General features: G+C 36.0%; 1 protein-coding gene across 5 annotated transcripts in view; it reads right to left on the minus strand.

The window, feature by feature from the left end:
* MICU1 (mitochondrial calcium uptake 1) overlaps nucleotides 1-21,866 on the minus strand; it is a 274,732-nt gene that overhangs the window by 124,431 nt on the left and 128,435 nt on the right. For 3 of the 5 annotated variants that reach the window (XM_037055855.1, XM_037055852.1, XM_037055857.1), the window contains 2 exons: nucleotides 1,414-1,419; nucleotides 139-253 (listed from right to left, as the gene is read on the minus strand). In XM_037055855.1, the coding sequence (XP_036911750.1) occupies nucleotides 139-253; nucleotides 1,414-1,419 (121 nt within the window). Of the gene's footprint in view, nucleotides 1-138; nucleotides 254-1,413; nucleotides 1,420-10,774; nucleotides 10,838-21,866 lie in introns of those variants that run through there. The other 2 variants (XM_037055856.1, XM_037055854.1) reach the window with 2 other exon arrangements.

Here is a 21,866-nt window from a genome sequence, read left to right on the forward strand (position 1 = left end):
AATTCAAGAAAAATGAAATTTTATGTAACATAATCAATTAACTATATGAACATGTCTTGTTTCCCCCTCCAATCAACTTAACTTTTTAAAGTCCTGTATGCTTCCCATAAACAAATAAAAAGAATAGTTTATACTTACTAGAAAGAACAGTTGTAAGGAAAATGTAGTCTGAAAAGGATATGAGTCCACATTCTCCAAGGGTATAAAATATACTGCCTTCATCAGCAAATTTTTCTCGTTCCTGGGCAATTTTCTGTTAGATATATGGGTCCCCCCAAAAGACAAAAAGAAGATAGAGCAGAATGAGAACATAAATAGTTGAAGATAACCCACCATTTATTTTGTATTTACAATTTTATGGTATTTGTCATGAGCATTTCTCTGATGGTCATTCCAAATTAACGGATCCTTTACAGTTTCCAAGATGATTAAAATTATAAGGTAAAAGATAATTTTGTTTGTTTCCACATGGGATTAATAGGAACACTGGAAAATAATTTCAATTTTATGAACTCCTGTCATTTAACATATACAGACCCAGTTCAGGGCTACTTTTGTTTTTAAGTTTTAAAAACAATCCTACTTCTATAGAAGTATATAAGGTAGAAAAAAATCAAAACAAACAAATGAAAAACTAAAATGAAGTCAGTTCGAATTGACCAAGAAAAGTATACGACCAGTGATTAGAAATGAAAAAACAAGCAACTAGTTCCAAGGCCCACACAAATGCTCAGAAACTAGTTTCTAAAATATTAATTTTAATTTTTCCTATGACCCCCAGGAATCTTAGCTTTGGAATGTAGAAGAGCTTGTAGAGTAAACAGCATTTCTCAAACATAATGGCAAATCAGACATGCATGCCAAGCTTCAGACATGGTTTAATTTAATTATAATTACTGTTACCTTGGTGGAAGCTCCTAAATTTCAGCTATATGATGAAACTCTCCTAAAACTCAGATTTCACTCTAAGTGTATATTCCTTTTCTTTAATCTATAAAGTTCACAAAGAGAGTTAATTATCAGCTGCAGTAATGGACTGTTTGGCAAGTGGTCTCTTCCTGGGTGTTTAAGCAAACCTACCCTGTTTTCTGAATTCATGAATTATAAGTTTAGTGGTGACATTGAAGATATTCTCAAAAACTGAAAAGGATCCACCAAAGAGTTAGACTTAAAACTAATTTCCGTAAGTTTTGGGCCAACCTAAGATATTCAAAAAATTATTCTGGGTACCAAAAAAACGAAATAGGAGGCGTCAAGAACCCAAACCAAGAAAGCGCAATCAAAGTAATAATGTCATGCAAGCACAAATAATAAGCAGCATTGCAATCATAACCTTGGGAGGAATATCATGAAAACTAAACCAACAAGCGCCACCACACCAGCATCCAGGCACACAACTACCCAGTAGGTTACCTCTGTCTAGTGAAGATCCCATCATTCACCACAAAGGAAAGAAAATTAGTTAACCAGTTGAAAACACAAGTACCAAGCGAATTATCATGGTATTTTCAGTGAACCCACTGATAGCCTTTAGTGAATATTTGTTTGTCCACATGAAACAGTAACCACAGAAAGGTCAAAATCCACATGGCATATTCTACTTAGAAAAGGGCTTCTCTGATTCATTTACGATGGACAGAGAGCATTCAGAGATTACTTCTTTGAGACAACAGAAAATGAGCATATAGCCCCATATGTTCAAATTAAGGTTAGATCTCATACCACACTTGATCTTCTACCAAGAGATTAAACACAAATTTCAGTCAGAAAAAGCTGCTGGATGAAAACAGGAGCAGCAAAGCTCTTCACTGGGAAGGTAGGATTTTAATTTCTCCAAGTGAAAGAAGAAAATAATTACATTTTTTAAAAAATCATCCAAGGTACTACAATACTAAGGCATATAAATAAGAAAAAATATATACAAAATGAGAATCTGTTCCCCAAGGCATGCCATTCCTAGCCAGAACAATAAATGTGTACAGAAGCTGAGTACTTCATATTAACTATGTAATAACTGAATGGAGACAGTGGTATAAGCTAATAAAATAAATAATATACTGGGATCCAGAAGTTGAGAACTAGGTAAAGTCTAAGGGCAGTGGCAGCTAAGCCAAGGAAGCATACCTAACATTATTTTCCCTTAGGGCAACTGGACAATGAACAGAAAGACTAGTCTAGGTCTGTTGGTTACTTTTAATTTTGAAATATTTTCAACTCAGAAAAGTGTAAAGATCTATATAGGACTTCTTGTATACTTTTTATTCAAATTCACCAATAGCTTACACATTATTTGTTTTATCATTTTATATAGACATATATATTCTTTTGCACTATTTTGAAAGTTGGACACACTTTACATTTTATACTTAAATACTTCAGTATACATTTCCTACAAACACATTCTTTTACATGCCACAGTACAAATTTAAGAAAACCAGAATACTTAATACTAATACATGCTGTTACCTCACCCAGACTACTTTCAAATTTAGTCAGCTTTTGCAATAATTTCCTTTACCTCTATGTTTCCCCAGTTCAGGATGCAATATACAATCACAAATGGCATTTAGTTGTCTTATCTCTTTAATATCCATTAATCCAGAACAGCTTTCTTTACCCTTATTCTTTCCTTTGGAGGCTTATTTCTGATTGTAATAAAACTCACCATTGTAACTACACAAGATGGCGTGGCTTCTTTCAAGTAACATAATGTTGTCTACATTCATTCATGTCATAGCATCCATCAGTATTCCTTTTATTGCCAAATAATATTCCACTGTATATATACCACAATTTGTTCACCCATTCATCCGATGAAGGGTGTTTGGGTTGTTTCCACCTAGTGCTACAATGCACATTCCCACACAAATATTTGTTTGACTATCTGTTTTGAATCATTTGGGGGATATAACTTATGAATCTTGCATTTTCAGGAAGCCTAAATGACTCAGGCCCTAGCAAACATTTGACTTCACCCTCATGAAAGAGCTTGTGCCAGACCATCTAGCCCAACTGTTCCCTTCATTCACAGAAAGCATGACGGACAAGAAATGACTGATGCTGTTTTAAGCCACTAAGATTTAAATTTGTTTCTCAGCAATAAAAAATACAGTTAAATATACTTATTAAAATATTTCTGCTAGTCTGTGGCTTGTAATTTCTATTCTGACAATCAGAATTTATAATTTTCATGAAGTGCAATTTATCAATTTTTCCTTTAAGGTTACTGCTTTCTATATGCTAATACATTTTTTTGCCTATCTCCAGTCCATAAAAATATTCTCCTATATCTTCTTTTAGAAGCCTTATAGTTACAGATTTTATGTTTAGGACTACAATCTATTTCAAGTCAATTTTGTGTGTACAAACATAAGGGGTGAGGTTTATTTTTTAAAACTATGGACATACAGTTGTTCCTAAGCCATTTGTTAAAAATCATTTTACCATATAACTATAGATCTACTCTTCTATGATATTTTCTGACTTGAGTAGCACATTTTCATTTGAAGGTCTTTTGATACTAGCAAAATATATGATTGTTTCTTCAAAGTATAAATAATCAGGGAATTATTTAAATGGTTTTTAAAAAGGCAGCTTGAGAGACTCTACAAGACCCTCCTGCAGTCCTTGTTTAGGCCGCCTGGCCACCCCCACCATTAGGACAATTATAAAATCTGCAGAGATAATAAAGATGTCACTGAATAGAACTTTGATTACATATCAGTTGAGAACTGCTATTGGAACACATCTCCGTAGGGGCTACATTATAATGACACTTCACTAATTCAATTAGTGAATTCAATTAATGTGATTTTCTCCAGAAAGGCACCTGCCTCTGCTACATGAAGTGGGATATGTCCAATCCTCTGCTGTGCTGGGTAGATTGATAGGGAGCTAGAGAGGCCAAAAGAATGCCAAATTGCTGTCTATAAGAAAAAATAGAAGAAGACATCTGGAAGGAAAGATATAGAAGAAAAAAAAGACTCTAGAAAGGTAAACAGAAAAGGAGAATGAGTCATGACCAGAGGCGAACAGAAGGTTTCAAAAGTCAGGAGAAACTGGGGAAAGAGACAGCATGTATGCGTATGTGCGCATATGTGTGCTTGAGAGAAAGAACAAAGAATGTGTGTGTTTCAGAGTTGCTCCTTAACAATGAGGGGAAAAAAGATGTTTAAAGAGGATTTAAAAATTAGCCATGCTTCGCAATGTGCCCTGTGCAATACAATCTTGTAATTCTTTTTTTTAATTTAAGATTTTGTTTATTTATCTTATGAGGGGAAGGGAAGGAGAGAGGGAGAGAAATATCAATGTATGGTTGCCTCTCATGCATTCCCTGCTGGGAACTGGCCTGCAACCCAGGCACGTGCCCTGACTGGGACCCGAACCACAATCCTTTGGTTCGCAGGCCCGCACTCAATCCACTGAGCTACGCCAGCCAGGGCTCTTCTAATTCTTTAGAGCAAAGGTCTACACTGTTCTTTCATGCTTTTGGAATTGGGATTGGGGTACAAGGAGACGGAGAAGAGTTACAATGTATGCTTTCCAATTTATTCATTTGTCAAAGAGTGATTCAGGTATATTTAGGGTTATATAGAGGGGCAAAAGTAGGTTAATAATGATATAAGATTTAAACTCTGTTTCATGTACTCAAAACTGTAAACCTACTTTTGCCAACCCCCTGTATTTCTAATTTATTAACTCTAACAATTTATATGTCATCAGTTTTACAGGAATCATCTTTGGAGTTTTATCATTTATAAATTGTAAGAACACCAAAACTGTCATAAAACTGAAGTTTGATAATGAATACATTTTTTGAAGTCCTGAAGTATGGTAAAAAGTGGAAAATCAAGATTTAAGAAAGGAAAAGTGGACAGAAGTTTTTAGGTTTTTATTTTCTTACTCCAAAGTATTAATAATATTTAATTCTGCAATTGGGAATGTCAAGCACAATGTCCCTTCATTTAATCTTTTGGGTAATGTTTAATCTGTGACTAAGTTTTAAGTCATTTTCCCCTAAGTCCCTAACACCATGTACACATGTCAGAGGCAAAGTCCAAAGAAAACGATGTTCCTTACTTAACATATTGGTGCTGGTGTTCACTTTCTCCATCTCAGAGGTGGTTATGAACATTTATATTAATATGTATTTTTACAAGGAAAATCTATCACCAGGATTTGTATTAATTTAATATACATAATAAATTCAATATAAATAACAAATATAACAAACTAAAAGGAAGAAATTTCTGTACATAAAAGTAAAAATGAAATGTATTTCAATTCTACTGTAAGGGCACAAGTGTGAAATTAATGTATTAAGATACCATTTCAATAACAAGAAAAAAATTATAGTAAAGGTCTATGAGAAACTTGTATCATAATAAAGTTTCTGAGGAAAGATTCTAACACTACACCAATATATATGCTGAAAATGAAACAGAACTGGGTATTTTAAAAAGAGAGTGTAATTAAAGATAATTTACACAGTTACCTTTCTACATGCATCTCAGAAGTTACATATGAAACTCCATTGCAATTACCTGAATCCCTGAAATTAAGGCCATGAAAGCAGAATGCCGGTGAACTGATCAGAATATTTCTATTCAATTTACTGGCAAATGTTACCCCCTTTTGGAGAACAAAATTATGTAAAATATTTAAAATCAATGTGCTCATTGACTTAGAAAAGTTGAAATTTAACTATTTTGTTATTCATTTACATGACCATGTCTTTGTTCTTATCGATTTCAAAATTTGGAATATAGCTATAGGCTCAATGTCACTAGAACATTCTAATTACTGACCTCAAGTAAAGGCAAATAAATAAATAATCTCATAAGGGTACGGGTACTGATCTTAATTGCACTATCCCCTTTATTTTTTAGATAAGCAGAAAGACTTAAGAGTAACCTTACAGCAAATCATCCTTTATACATGTGTAATTGCTACACTTCTCAGTGAGTCTATAACCTGATTTATCAGGATGGCTTTGTTGTACAGCATTCACACCTTGGTTTCTGATCTATCACATAAACTTACAAAACATCTGGCTTAAGTTGCAGGCACCATCTGGAGCTCTGGGGCTGGATTTCCTATTGTTTCACTCACTGTGCTCAAAAGTGAATCCTAAGTGTTATAAGGTTGATCAAAATAGGGGCAATAACTTTGACTTCTAGATTCAACTGGTTGAAGTCAAAGAGAAAAATCACATCTAGGAGTTTAATCTCATTATGTGTTCTAGTAAATACCCACTTTTCAAGTTCTATAGCTCAAAATAAACGTTTCCTGTCAAACGGAAGTTGATGGGACTGTGACAGTAAAATAGATGCCACCACATCATCCCAAACCTCAAAACATCCCTGGTATAAAGGAAATCTGACACAGAACACACCTTCACTCGTGTGGAGGTCAACCTTTATGAGGCTGAAATAATTGGATTGTTTTAATATTAACATTTCTACATATTGCTAAAATACATTTCAAAGTCTACCTAGACCCCTCAAGAAATATTTGAAGTTGTACTTCAAAAAATTAATGATAATACGCTTCTTCTAGAAAATACAACTTTGGCATATCATTTCTAAATGATAAATAGTATTTCTACCTAAGGTTGGGGTTGGAGTGGGGGTGGGGGAGCTGGAGTATTGGAAAGAAAGAGAAAATTCAGCAGTGTCCCCATGCAAGTAATGCTCATATATCACTATCTGGTTGGCATACAGATAGATGCCAAAGCCTTAGTAAGATACTGATCTTAAACAATCACCCTGTTCCAAGTCAAAAGAAAATGCTGCACAGTTAAAATGTGTTATTCTTCTTCCCGTCACATACATAAATTTGCAGAAAGGTAGAATTTGGGGATATGTCATATAAAAATTAAAGAGATGCTTTTAATTTGTAGTTTATGATTTGTTTTTCTCCTGACTTAGAGTTTCCAATCTTTTCAGAGGTAATATTGTTTTTGAGTCAAACAAACATAAATTACTGTGCAACAAAGTGTGGAAGGTGAATGCTTAAGATGTTATAAACCTCACTCTGCCAGAAAGCCATTCTCTTTTCAGTCCCAATTCTAACCACTTTAGCTCTGAGAACTATTCCAAATGCCTAGAATGCAAATGTTTTTTCTATTTCATGGCTATAACATGGTTATAGAGAAAATGAATACAAATGAAGATGCTTAAAAAAACAGTGGCAGAAGAAGTAATTAAAGCAATGGTAAAAATTCAGAAGTCTACTGGAATGGCACTGACTTCAAGTAAATGATACTATTAAAATTATTTATTTTAGTTCTCAATACCTGGTGAGGTATTATTAAAAACCCTAGATGGGGGAAAATCACCCATTCTACCACATTAAATCTGCACACTTGCTTCAAAGTGTGCATAATCTTTCTATGGTTGAAATACTGATGTTTTACTGTTACTAATTATCTGCTATCTAGATCTCAAAATTAATTTTGAACTTTGGCCACTCAAATCAATCAGTGCTGGAAAGAACTGTTCTGAACTCGGCAATAGTTTTAGTTTTGGTGACATGGTTTACAAAAGGCTTCCCTATCATGTCATGTAAAAACAACCTCAGTACAAATTATATAAAACAGTATTTCACCTTCCTCCATTTGGAAAAAGATAATAAAAATGCATCTTAAGAATAAAAATTAAAAAGTTCCAGCCATAAATTTGTTTTATATTGTTCTAGTAACTATTATCTATCAGGAAATCTTTTAGATGAAGAATTTGTAAATCATTTTGAAATCAAACATTTATAGGTATTCCTTGAACACCACTGACCATTAAGACATATCAAGAATTTTAAAACTACAGATTGCATTTCTATGCCAGGCACTGTGCTAAATAAGCACTTGCATGATCTCTTTCAGGCCTCACTGCAATCCTGTGAGGTAGGTGACAGTACTATCAGCACTTTACAGATGAAAAAAGTAAGTAGCCCCAATAAGTAGCCCAAGGCGAAAACGCTACAGAGTGGCGTGACAGGTCATGTTCTGACCCCAGAACCCATGCCAGGAATCATTACGTGTTACACTGTATCAAATGCACAGAAATACACGAGGCATCTACACTGCTTGCAATTTCTTAAATTGTTAATGGGATTGGATATTTTTTGAGGAAATACACAGTTCACTATTGCAAAACATTTACCTTGGGGCTTAGCTAGAGAAAGTCGGGCTAATGATGTATAAGGTGCATATCATAGTTTTATACCTTGACTTGTTCAAATGCATATTTTAATCATTTTCAAAATGAGCATCAGTTTAAGAATGTAATGGCTCTTTATACTGTTCTTAATTAACAAAACTGAAGAAGCTTCTTATTTACGTTTAAAACTTTTAAAAAGGCATCATGGCCAAAACAAATATGCAAAGTAAGAACTTGCCTCACACATTCTCTGCAACCAAGCCACACCAGTAGATGTTTAGGCTGAGACCCCTTTTTACCAGAATAGGAGAAAAGAACTGTTTTGAGGAGTTTTCATAGAACTTTACTTCTGTAACCTTAAAACATGCTAGAGTGTTCTGGCTGAAATAATAAGAAAAAAGGAAGTTAGTCTGGAATCTTGTTTCATGGTGAAAAGCTAAACATGAAGGTGTTAAAATGTAATGGTTAGTCATGTTCATGCTTTCAAATCAACAATGATAAGTCAAATGGGTTCAGCCAACCCCAAATCAAACAAAACAGAGCCTCAAATAAAAATGTATTTTAAAACATCGTAAAAGAAGTCTGAATATTTGGGACAACCAAGCAATTATACCCTTCTTGGGAGCTCTTAATTATTACATTGTTTCTTTTTTCAACCTGAATAATCAAACATGTGTGGTGACAACAGGCTTTACTTAGTGGTGGAACTCAGAGACTGGAAAGAGACCGTATGCATACTACTGGAAGCGATATACTAAGTATTTGATACCATTCGTAAGCTGCGTCTGAAGATGCACTCTATGCTAATAGAAAAACAAAATGAATCAGGCCTTTCCACAGGCGATAGGAACTTAGCATGCAAAGGATAAACCCCTGTAAAAAAGCAGGCAAGAAGGCCCTCTTCTACAAAGTACTGCTCTGCTCATTGACCTTTGGAAGCTTAAAGTCACCAAAATGTGTGATATTTATAGAACCCAATAGAGATAAACAATTCCCCACTATCTAGTCGAAGAAAAAAGTTATTTTAATACATAAAGCATATTAATAAGGTATCCTTAAGAATACAGTAAAACTTGATTTTGAATCCTTTACCATCAAAGAATATTACTCTCGATAGTCAAAGTTTCAAGAAGATTGGTGCTCTCTCGTTAACAACGGTGGTTGACTACCCAATGCTACAGATTCCGGAGACTTCCAAACACCAAAAAAAGCCCCACATTTTTTCTTTTCTTACTTTCTATGAAGGACACCCATCTGAAACAAGTCATTCTGAACCTTTAATCTTTAAACCATACCATCATCACACAAGTTTTTAGCTGCTCCTACAAACTGTTCTGCTGTCAATTAAGAATGGGAAGTGGCTCTTCTCAACCACAGGGGTCAGCTCGCATCTGTTTTTTGCTCTTTAGCACTATGCTTGTGTCATAGCTATTCTAAACTAGAATCTCAGGGATCAGAAACACTGACAATGGGGTTGTCAATAAGTTATTTTCATATAATTATTTAAGTATTTGTTGATTTGTTTCACAATGCAGTTAAAGGCAAAGATAAGACAATCTATTGCAAAAACAATCGAGTGATTGGTTTGGAATTTGGTAATGGGACTACTAAAAATATATCCCATTTTAAAAACAAGGAAGCACAGGACAAATGTTCCATAAAAATAAGAAGCACCCTATGATTTTCATTAATTATATAATTAATTATTTAAACCAAAAGCTGTTCTAATTCAGTTTAGTTTACATTTTCATGAAGAAATGCAAAAGTAAATTAAAAAAATGAAAAGTTAATACTTCATAAGCTATAATTAAAGACTCTAAGCCTTAAAGATCAATTTTAAAAAGTACTTATGTGTGTCCTTGAAATTCTCTTTTGTCAGCCTACAATCTAGTCTTTTTTTCATGATTTTCTCCAGATATTTGCTAGCTATGCCAAGTCAAAGTTGTTGATTAGCTCAGAAAAGCAAAATAATGAAGTCTTTCTAAATGTTTTGTTTCCCCTTAAGCCATTTTGAGCAAAGTGCAACTAAGCAATAGCTGTATACCTATATTACATAAACAATTTCAAAAGAAAAAAACTATTAATTTTTCACCTGAAGCCACTATTACAGTTCAATTAGGAACTATTTCAATGACCCAATAACAGAGTATCCCTTATGGAACATAATGATCAAAATAGCTTGTTGACCTTTTGTGTGGCACATAATATTAAAACTTCCTTCTTAAAAGAGACTAGCCAAATTGTCATGGCTTTTTAACGGGTGGGAGTTGTGAATATTTTGAGTGATGTTACAATTTTTATAGTTGTAAGTCTATACTATGAAATGAATGTTATAAAGTTTATTATAATAAATGTAAACAATTTTATAAAGAACACAATAAACTTTTAAAAAAGCCTTTCTTTTAAATTATGCTAGGTACTATATTCTCAAGGACATGTGCAGTGTTTGAATTGTCATATTAAAGATAAAGTATGTTAATTTAAAGTGAAAGGAATAAAACGATTCTCTGAAGGGAGAAGGGAAAGGGCACGAGCATGCACTGAACTAAACCTTTGTCCCTAAAGCATTATTATGGCTTTTAGAACATTAATTAATTTGAAGCACATGCTGTCAGTACCTGCCAGAAATCCTGATCAGAAGGTGAGAAAAGGAAAAAAATTGACATTGATTATATGAACAAAAACTTCCAAATTGAATATATATAAATATCACAAAATATTGTAACATATAAAGGACTCATTAAGATCTGTTATAAAATCACTGAACACCTGGAAATAGAAAACAAGGACTAAATAGATATGTTTTATATATTATCTTCTAGGTACAAAACCCCCAAAACTAAAGCCCCAACAACTCAATCTAACCTCCCCACAAAGAAACTTACATTGTAGAAAAGCTTCATATGACTATAAAAAGAAAGCACACAAATAATTACCTGCATCTTAAAGGGAAAACAAACATTTCATTTTTTTAAAGGACAAAATGGGAGAAAATAAATTTTATTCACCAGTTATTTCAATTTCCCTAATATCTTGACATGTTTGAACCTCTTCTGTTTAAGGATAAAACAATTTAGCACGCAAAAATCTCAAAAAAGGGCACCAACTAGACACAAAGTATTGATGAAATGGCTTAATGTGTTTCCCAACTTTTTTCATTAGGACATAAAAGCAGTTTTGCAAGACTCTCCACCCCACATCAAAGTTACCTGTCTCCTTAATACAACAGCCACTCCAATGAAATATGCTTTGAGTGAGTGGTGTGTGTTGGTGTGCACACTAATGACTAGGACTCAAAGGAAAATGTATTTTATGCATTCTAGGGGTTTTGTAGCACCTTCTGTGAAACAAAGAATTTGAAATAAACAATTATAAAATACAAAAATAAAAAAAACAGTTTTTTCTCCAAATTCCTGGTTTATTAGGGACATGTTTGTTGTGACAGAAAAAGGGTCCCAACATCAGACTGTTTACAAAAATAACCCGTAGTATCAACTTCAGAAAACAAACCTTATGACTATTACACTAATTATTTTCCTAAAGGATGTAACTGACGTGCCAACTTTCATTCACAAAAATACATTGTTAGGTTTGTGTTGAAGAGCCCCAAATAGCACTCTTAGAGGTCACCAAGGTTAAAAATACACCTCCAACTCAAACCTGCTCTCAGGTGCTACTCAATTGATGAGATTGCCTTTGCAGTTAGGGAAGCAACTGCTTAACTTATATATGAATGAAAAGAACTGTACTCCCTGCATAACAAGAGATTATTTTAGATACAGTTGATAAAAACCATACTTTCTTTTTATTATTAAGTCATAAAGAGGTATCAAAATTAAAAGCAAAAATTACAGGGTAAGGCTTAACTAGTAGGAGCGTCAAAGGAAATGAAAATGAACTAGGTGCAGGACAATATGAATGAATGGGGAGAACAAGGATGGGGAGAACTGTGAGCATGTGCTGAAGATGCTAGGGGAGAATATCTGGTGAAAAATTTTGACCTTAGACAAGCATCTAAGTAAAGAAATAATGGGATAAGATTTCGAAACCCCACTATGTGCTTAAGAGTCATCCTCTTCTTCCTCAGCCTCTTTTTCACCATCCTTGATCAACTCTAGCTGGTCATCCAGCCCCTGATCTTCATTATCATCATCACTCCAGTAGGTCCCCCTCCTCAGCAGAGTGATCTCTGCAAACCAAAAGGTCACCAGTTTGATTCCCTGTTAGGGCACATGCCTGGTTGTGGGCTGGGTTCCCTATCACTGTTTCCCTTGCCCAACAATGTTTCCCTCTCTTTTTCCCTCCCACCCCCTCTAAAAATAAATAAATGAAATCTTTAAAAAAATGCTTTGGAGAGAGGAGGAAGATGGCGGCGGAGTAGGACAAAGGATTTCGTTTCCCTCCACGCACCGGAGAAAGACCGGGCTGATCTGCGGAGGAGCACAGCAGATGCCCAACAGGGACCCAGCATATAAGAAGGCAGGACTCCAGAGAGTGTAGCGGACACTGAATGACCAGAAGTTGAGGAGAGTAGACTACTGCGGATCAACAAGGTACAAGGGAGCAGCAGCGCAGAGGCGGCGTCAGGACCTCCACCAGGCCACGCCAGGGCCCTGGCCAGCCGCCCCGGTCTCTGAGAGCTGAGGGTGGGCAACACCGACTCTGGGAAAGAACTGGTCACCTGCACCCCTCCCCAGTCTGGCAGAGCGCAGATTGGAAAACACCATAAGAGATCGGTTTGCCAGTAGTGGCAGAGAGAGGAGTGAGCATTGGGAAGCACACCAGAGAGCTCTGATAACCCGTGGAGTCAGGTTGCTGGCTTGGGAGAACTGAGAGTTGCCTGAGCATTCCCTTGCCCGAGCATTCCCTGCTTCTCAGGGCCTATGCAGGCTCTCCAACAGTCACAGGGAGTCTCGGCCTGCTGGCAGGACCTCTGGAAGTGAGGCAGTTGCCAGCTCTATCCCTACACAGCCTATGCAGACCAGCTCTATCCCTACTCAGCCAGCGCAGACAGGGAAACATAGGGAGTCAAGCTGTGGCTGTTGGTTTGGGAGAATTGTGAGCTACCCTGTGTGTTCAGCCACAGCACAGGGAAAGGTCCACACCCAAGCCTACGAGAAAAGGAAAGCCTGGCTGGGAGCGCACGCCCTCACGTCAGACCAGGGCTGGGAAGCCTGGGAGAAAATCCACTCTCAGTAGGGTGCGGGAGAGTGGCGCCAGTCTGGATTTGGGGGGGCACTTGCGAGACCAGTTGAGCTCACCAAGGTGCGAGAAAGGCCACACTAACAGCCCCTCAGGCTGCTGCAGCTAGTGAGACTAGAAGAAAAGGTTTGACTAGCTGGAAACCAACCAGAGGAGTACTGGAAGCGGAGAATATCAAGAAACCTACAGGAGACTGCACCACTGAATTTCACAAGTATCCTACAACAGAAGTTCACACCACAAACTCAGGAAACCAGAACAGATCAATTTAAGAAGCTGAGGCCAACAAGAAGAGCATCACAAAAAATGGGAAGACAAAGAAACAATCCCCAAATGAAAGAAAAGGAGGAAGGCTCAGAAAGAATGTTAGATGAAACAGAGGCAAGTCAATTATCAGATATTGAATTCAAAGCACTGGTTATCAGGAAATTCAAAGAGCTTACAACAACCTACCAGAAACTAGAGGGGAGCTACAATGAACTCTCCGCAAACTATACCAACATGAAAAAGGTAATAGAAACCATCAGCAAAGGCCAAGAGGAAATGAGGAATACAATTTCTGAACTGAAGAGCACAGTAGAAGGTATGAATAGTAGGATTGATGAGGCGGAAGACCGCATAAACGAGCTCAAAGACAGGGTGGAAAGAATCTCCCAGATGGACCAGGTAATGGAAAAGAGAATCAGAAAAAATGAGGAGAGTCTAAGAGAAATGCAAGACAATATGAAAAGTAATAATATCTGAATAATAGGAATACCAGAAGGAGAAGGAGAACAAGGGATAGAAAACCTACTTGAAAGAGTAATAACGAAAAATTTTCCTAAGTTGAGGAGAGAGGAAGTCACACAAATCCAGGAATCGCAGAGAGTCCTCCCAGGCAGGTGGAACCCAAAGAGGCCTACTGCAAGACACATCATCATTAAAATGGCAAAACTCCAAGACAAAGAGAGAATCCTAAAGGCAGCAAGGGAGAAAAAGGAAGTAACATACAAGGGGGTCCCAATAAGGTTGGCTAATGACTTCTCAACGGAAACATTCCAAGCAAGAAAAGAATGGCAGGAAATATTCCAAGTAATGAGAAACAGAGGCCTACAACCGAGACTGCTTTATCCAGCAAGGCTCTCAATCAAGATAGAAGGCCAAATAAAGAGCTTCCAAGACAAAAGAAGTCTAAAAGAATACGCCTCCACCAAACCTGCTCTACAAGAATTACTAAAAGGGCTGCTTTAAGGAAAGGAAGGAAAAGAGAGAGACGGAGAGGAACACAGGTACATAAATGGCAATGAATAAGTACCTTTCAATAATAACCTTAAACATAAATGGATTAAATACACCAATTAAAAGACATAGAATAGCTGAATGGTTAAGAAAGCATGATCCACACATATGCTACCTACAAGAGACCCACTTCAGGTCAAAAGACCACCACAGACTAAAAGTGAAAGGATAGAAACAAATTTTCCAAGTAAATGGACAAGAAAAAAAAGCCGGGGTAGCAATCCTCATATCAGACAAAGTAGACTTCAATAAAAGGGCTATAAAGAGAGACCCAGAAGGTCACTTCATAATACTCAAGGGAAGAATCCACCAAGAAGACATTAACATCATAAATACATATGCACCCAACATAGGAGCACCCAAATATATAAAGAAAATCCTAGAGGACCTCAAGAAAGATATTGACAGCAACACAATTATAGTAGGGGATTTTAACACCCCACTGTCAAAAATGGACAGATCTTCCAAACAAAATATCAACAAAGATATAGCAACATTAAATGACACTCTAGATGAAATGGACCTAATTGATATATATAGAGCCCTCCATCCCAAAGAAGCTAAAAACACATTCTTTTCAAATGCACATGGAACATTTTCAAAGACAGATCACATGGTAGGACACAAAACAAGTCTCAACAACTTCAGGAAAACAGAAATCATACCAAGCATTTTCGCTGACCACAAGGGACTGAAATTAGAAACCAACCCCACAGGAAAAAACCCAAAACACCCAAAAGCATGGAGACTGAATGTTATGCTATTAAACAACAAATGGGTCAAGATTGAAATTAGGGAAGAAATCAAAAAACTTCTCGAAACGAATGAAAATGAACTCACAACAACCCAAAACTTATGGGACACAGCCAAGGCAGTCCTGAGAGGGAAGTTCATAGCAATTCAGGCTTACCTAAAGAAGATGGAAACATTTCAAACAAACAACCTAACCTGACGCCTCCAAGAACTTGAGGAACAACAACAAAGACAGCCCAGAGCAAGTAGAAGGAAGGAAATAACCAAGATCAGAGCAGAATGAAATGACATAGAGACTAAAAGCACAATTCTAAGGATCAATGAATCCAGGAGTTGGTTTTTTGAAAAGATAAACAAAATAGACAAACTTTTAAGTAGGCTCATCAAGAAAGGAAGAGAGAGGACCCAAATAAACACAATCAGAAATGAAAGAGGAGAGATTACAACTGATACCACAGAAATAGAAGAGACTGTAAGAAATTACTATGAAAAACTGTATGCCAATAAATTTGAAAACCTAGGTGAAATGGACAAATTTCTAGAAAATTATAATCTTCCAAAACTCAATGAAAAAGAAACAGAAAACCTGAACAGGCCAATAAGAGCAGATGAAATTGAAGAAGTAATAAAAAAACTCCCATCACACAAAAGCCCTGGACCAGACGGTTTCACAGGAGAATTCTACAAAGCTTTTAAGGAAGAGCTAACACCTATTCTTCACAGACTATTCCAAAAAATCCAAAAGGAAGGAAAACTCCCCAACTCTTTTTATGAAGCCAGCATCATCCTAATTCCAAAACCAGATAGAGACACAACAAAGAAAGAAAACTTCAGGCCAATATCGCTGATGAACATAGACACTAAAATCCTCAACAAAATATTGGCAAATCGCATCCAACAATACATGAAAAAGATCATACATCACGACCAAGTAGGATTCATCCCAGGGAGGCAAAGATGGTTCAATATTCGTAAATCAGTAAATGTAATACTTCACATAAACAAAAGCAAAGACAAAAACCACATGATCATATCAATAAATGTGGGAAAAGCTTTTGATAAGGTACAACACCCATTTATGATAAAGGTACTCAGAAAAATGGGAATAGAGGGAACATTCCTCAATATAATAAAGGCCATATATGAAAGACCTACAGCCAACATCATACTCAATGGGCAAAAACTAAAAGCTTTTCCACTAAGATCAGGAACAAGACAAGGTTGCCCACTATCACCACTTCTATTCAATATAGTATTAGAAGTTCTAGCCACAGCAATCAGACAATAAAAGGAAATAAAAGGCATTCAAATTGGAAAGGAGGAAAAAAAACTGGCATTGTGTACATGGAAAATCCTATAGACTCTACCCAAAAACTGCTCGAACTAATAAATGAATTTGGCAAAACAGCGGGATACAAAGTCAATATCCAGAAATCAAAGGCATTTTTGTATACCAACAATGAAGCAGAAGAAGCAGAAATCAGGAAAAAAATCCCATTTGATATAGCAAAAAGAAAAATAAAATATCTGGGAATAAACCTAACCAAGGAGGTAAAAGAACTGTAGAAAACTATACAACACTGAAGAAAGAAATCAAGGAAGACATAAACAAATGGAAACATACCATGCTCATGGATTGGAAGAATTAACATCATCAAAATGTCCATACTACCCAAAGCAATTTACAGATTGAATGCAATACCTATTAAAGTTCCAATAGCATATTTCACAGACATAGAATAAACACTTCAAAAATTTATATGGAACCATAAAAGACCCCAAATAGCAGCCGCAAGTTTGAGAAAGAAGAACAAAGTAGGAGGGATCACAATACCTGATATCAAACTGTATTACAAGGCCACTATAATCAAAACAGCCTGGTACTGGCATAAAAACAGGCATATAGACCAATGGAATAGAACAGAGAGCCCAGAAATAAACCCAAATCTCTACAGTCAATTAATATTTGACAAAGGGGGCAATAACATAAAATAGAGTAAAGATAGCCTTTTCAACAAATGGTGTTGGGAGAACTGGACAGCTACATGCAAAAAAATGAAACTCGAGCACCAACTTACACCATACACCGAAATTGATTCAAGGTGGATAAAAGACTTAAATATAAGTCGTGAAACCATTAAAGCCCTAGAGGAGAACATTGGCAGGAAAATCTCAGATATTTCACACAGCAAGATTTTTACTGATATGTCCCCTAGAGCAAGGGATATAAAGGAAAGAATAAACAAATGGGATCTCATCAAAATAAAAAGCTTCTGCATGGCTAAGGAAAACAGTATCAAGATACAAAGAGAAGCAACAGTTTGGGAAAACATATTTGCCAATGATACCTCAGACAAAGGTTTAATCTCCAAAATATACAAAGAACTCACTCGACTTCACTCAAAGACGACGAGTAACCCAATTAAAAAATTGGCAAAGGACTTGAACAGACATTTCTCCAAGGAGGACATACAGAGGATTCAGAGACACATGAAAAGATGCTCGATATCGCTAGCTATCAGAGAGATGCAAATTAAAACCACAGTGAGGTACCACTTTACACCAGTCAGAATGGCTATGATAAACAAAGAAACAAACAAGTGCTGGAGAGGTTGTGGGACAAGGGGGACCCTAGTCCACTGTTGGTGGGATTGCAGACTGGTACAACCACTATGGAAAACAGTATGGAATTTTCTAAGAAAACTAAAAATGAACGTACCTTTTGACCCAGCAATTCCACTATTAGGAGTATATCCTAAGAACCTGGAAACACCAATCCAAAAGAACCTATGCACCCCGATGTTCATAGGAGGACAATTCACGATAGCCAAGAGTTGGAAGCAACCTAGATGCCCATCAGTAAATGAGTGGATCAAAAAGCTATGGTACATTTACACAATGGAATTCTATGCCGCAGAAAGGAAGGAGCTCCTACCTTTTGCAACATCATGGATAGAACATTATGGAGAACATTATGTTGAGCAAAATAAGCCAGGCGGTGAAAGACAAATACCATATGATCTCACCTTTAACAGGAATCTAAACAACAAACCAAACAAGCAAGCAAAATATGACCAATGACACTCAAATACGGAACAGGCTGACAGGGTCCAGAGAGGAGAGGGGAGAGAATCATAGGGGAAAAGGGTAGGGACTCACATGACTAAGTATAAAGGCCACATGGACAATAATTAAGGTGGGGGGCGGAAATGGGAGGGAGGTGGGGAGCACTGGGGGGGAAGGCAGGGAATATAAAACAGAAAACTGTACTTGAATAAGAATTAAAGAAAAATAAAATAAAAAAATGCTTTGGCAATTTACAAGCCTAAGGCTAGAATTGATGTGACAGGGGTGAGATGAATCACTGTGCACAGAGAACAGCTCAGATATGGGAAAACAAAAGAGTTCTCTCTTCAGTTCAGGGTCTAGCTATTTAATCCTAGTTAACTACTCATTACAAGCACATGTAGATCTTTACACCCAATCTAACTGGGAAGGAAAGAAGCATGGAGAGAGTAATTATGCATAGGATATACTATTCTGTAGCATTTCGCACGAACCAAGAAATAATATATATCGTAGCTATCTCCTTCCATAAATTGAGTAAAATGCTCAAAGTCATGCAAAATAGTTGCAATTTGTACTACATCCAGGTATTTTACCTACTGTCCTGATTTTACTGAGAAGGTAACTGACACAGAGGTTTAAGTGGTCTCTTGCCCAGGGTTACCCATCAAGTATGTGGCAGTGTCTATATTGAACACAGGATTGCCTATATGCCAAGTCGTACTCTTTTCATCCTGTACTATTATTATGCACTAAGAAGTTCAGCAATCCACAATGTATTTTTCATCCTCAATTCAGCATACTACAATATCAATCAATCTTTTACATACAGTTGTCAAATACTGAGACTCTTGAAATGTAAATCCCTAGAAAAATATTTCAGACAACTAAAACCAGATTTTCTTAGGACTGTAGTATGTACAAAAGAACTAAATTGCTAATTAATAAGAAAGAAAAACAAGAAAGTGGTTTTAAAATAATTTAAAGGCCTTGTATAAGAAAGGAAGAAGATGAAAAAATCTGAGACTAAAAGTCAGGGAAAATTGCAGCAGGTGTCAAAGGATTTCTTGAAAATGATGTATCAGTTCCTGAGTTCACTTTGGCAACAGAATTACATTATAAACTTTTGCTCCTCTAAAGACTGACTAGATGAGTGGCCTCATTTAAATGATGCTATATTTAACACACAAGCAATCAGAGAAATTTCTATTTACAAAGAGATCACATAAACAAATAGCTTAGATACATAGAAGACAGTATAGCACAGCACTCGATGTGGCAAACTCTGGAGCCAGGCTACCAGTTTGGAAGCCTGGCTCTACCACTTACTAGCAGTATGAGCTCAGTTCAAAAAAAAGGATTAAGTTACTTAATTTTGTGCACTCCAGTTTCTTATTCGTAACATAATAATAAAAATAGTAAGCTATCTAAAAGAGTTGTTGTGTAGATTAAACGAATTACTACATGTAAGAACTTAGAATGGTGCTCGGCACATAATAAACATTCAAAAAGCTTCAGCTCTTCTTTCTCATATTATTATCAGTGATAATTACCTCAAGAGGCAAATAGAGTCAAGCATTTGTCATTTACAGAGCTTGCTTTAAACTGGAAAAATAAAACACGGATAACAGTATTTATCCATGAGTTGTTAATGTTGTTTTTCTAAAAGGGCTAAATCATTACCTCTAGAATAATATGTGACTATGAAATCATTGTGGAGAACTTCAGGCTTCAAGGAACTAAAATACTTTGTGCATTCTCCTGGAATCTGTTATAGTTTTTTTTTTAAAGCAAGAATTTTCCTATTATAAAAAAAAGAGAACACAAGTGATATACCCTCCTTTAAAGATGGGATTGACAGGGCAAATGAAAATATGGATCAAAAAATATGGAGCAAAAACAATAAAATTCTGCTCATATATTCATATTGATCAGTAGAAAAACCTGAATGAATATATCAATTTGTCAAGAATTTAGACTTGACTGGTTTGATTTCTCTGGAAATTAAAGGAGGGCGGGAGGGGGGAGGGGGAGAGAGAGAGAAAGAAAGAGGGAGGGAGGGAAACATCAATGTGTGAGAAACATCAACTGGTTGCCTCTCACACACCCACAACCCAGCATGTGCCCTGACCAGGAACTGATCCAGCAACCTTTGAGTTTGTAGACCAACGCTCAATCCACTGAGCCACACCAGCCAGGGCTAATTTATATTTTCTTGATCTGCCATAAATTTCACTCTTAGAAGATAGGAAATCCCTTATATAACTTACTATATATGTTAAAGAATAATTCTATACTTAATCTTATTCCAGATTCATATTTTATCTGTGATATGAAGTAAATAATTACAACTTGAATAAAGCAGATAGAGGAACATGTGTGCCCACTCACCCTGGGGAAGTAAGTCTCACTCCTAAAGGGAATGGCATGGACAACAGTGTGGTGATTGCTGGGGGGAGGTGGGTATAAGGAGGTTAAATGGTAATGGGAAAAGAAAAACAATTAACAAAGAAAGAGAAAGTCCATTTATTAATATTTTAAAATAACTTTTACCTAGTGAGCAATGAAAAACATTGAGTTATATTAAAACTTTGATTTTTAACTATGGTTCCCAACTTTTTTGCTGCTGATTATCTTTTCTGCTATAAACACTGTAATCAGTATTTCCCTTTCTAGACTTTAACTATACTTTTATTTCCTTTACCTAAATGTGGACAATTTTCACTTTAATTTGATATAAAGTGTTCTGTTCCATGTGAACTAATATTCTGGTCTGCATCATCAAGGAGATGGAAATAAAACACTGTTAATTCTTTCTTCCAAATTGATTCTAAGGGGGCTATAATTACAAATATTGAATACACTCAATCCAGAGGCACCATTTCTGAAATGTTCAGGAGAGCCTGGGGGAAACGGGAACTTGATAAAGAGAAAAGAATTAAAAAATCTATTTTCCTGAAAAAAAATGATGGAAGGATAGTAATGGGCAATTAGTTTCAATGAGCAATCCCTTTTTATCTGAAAAAAAAAGAATGTGAACTTTAAAGTTTTTAGAAGAGAGAAGATGATTACAGAAAAACTCTGGAATATTGGTATTCTTAGCTTAAACAATTTTATCTAGATCATGAAATTTTATACTGTAACTTAAAAAAAGACCCTGGTGGTATCTGATATGGAGTGTCTTTCATTACAAGCAATAAAACAGAAAATACAAAACTTAATTTCTATCTTTGCTATGCTAAGGAAAAAAGGAGAGTTAAGAAAACCTGGGAAATGAAGGGTGTAGGCCCCACCAATAAAGATAGCAACTAAATGATTAAATGAGAGAAATATTTGACAATCATACAAGAGAAAGGATCCATTTAGAAGTTATACTTTGTTTTATAGATCAATTATTACATGATAAAATTA

Source organism: Sturnira hondurensis, unplaced genomic scaffold (genome assembly GCF_014824575.4).
Source record: "Sturnira hondurensis isolate 20B ecotype Veracruz unplaced genomic scaffold, ASM1482457v3 Scaffold0008761, whole genome shotgun sequence".
Lineage (NCBI taxonomy): Eukaryota > Metazoa > Chordata > Mammalia > Chiroptera > Phyllostomidae > Sturnira > Sturnira hondurensis.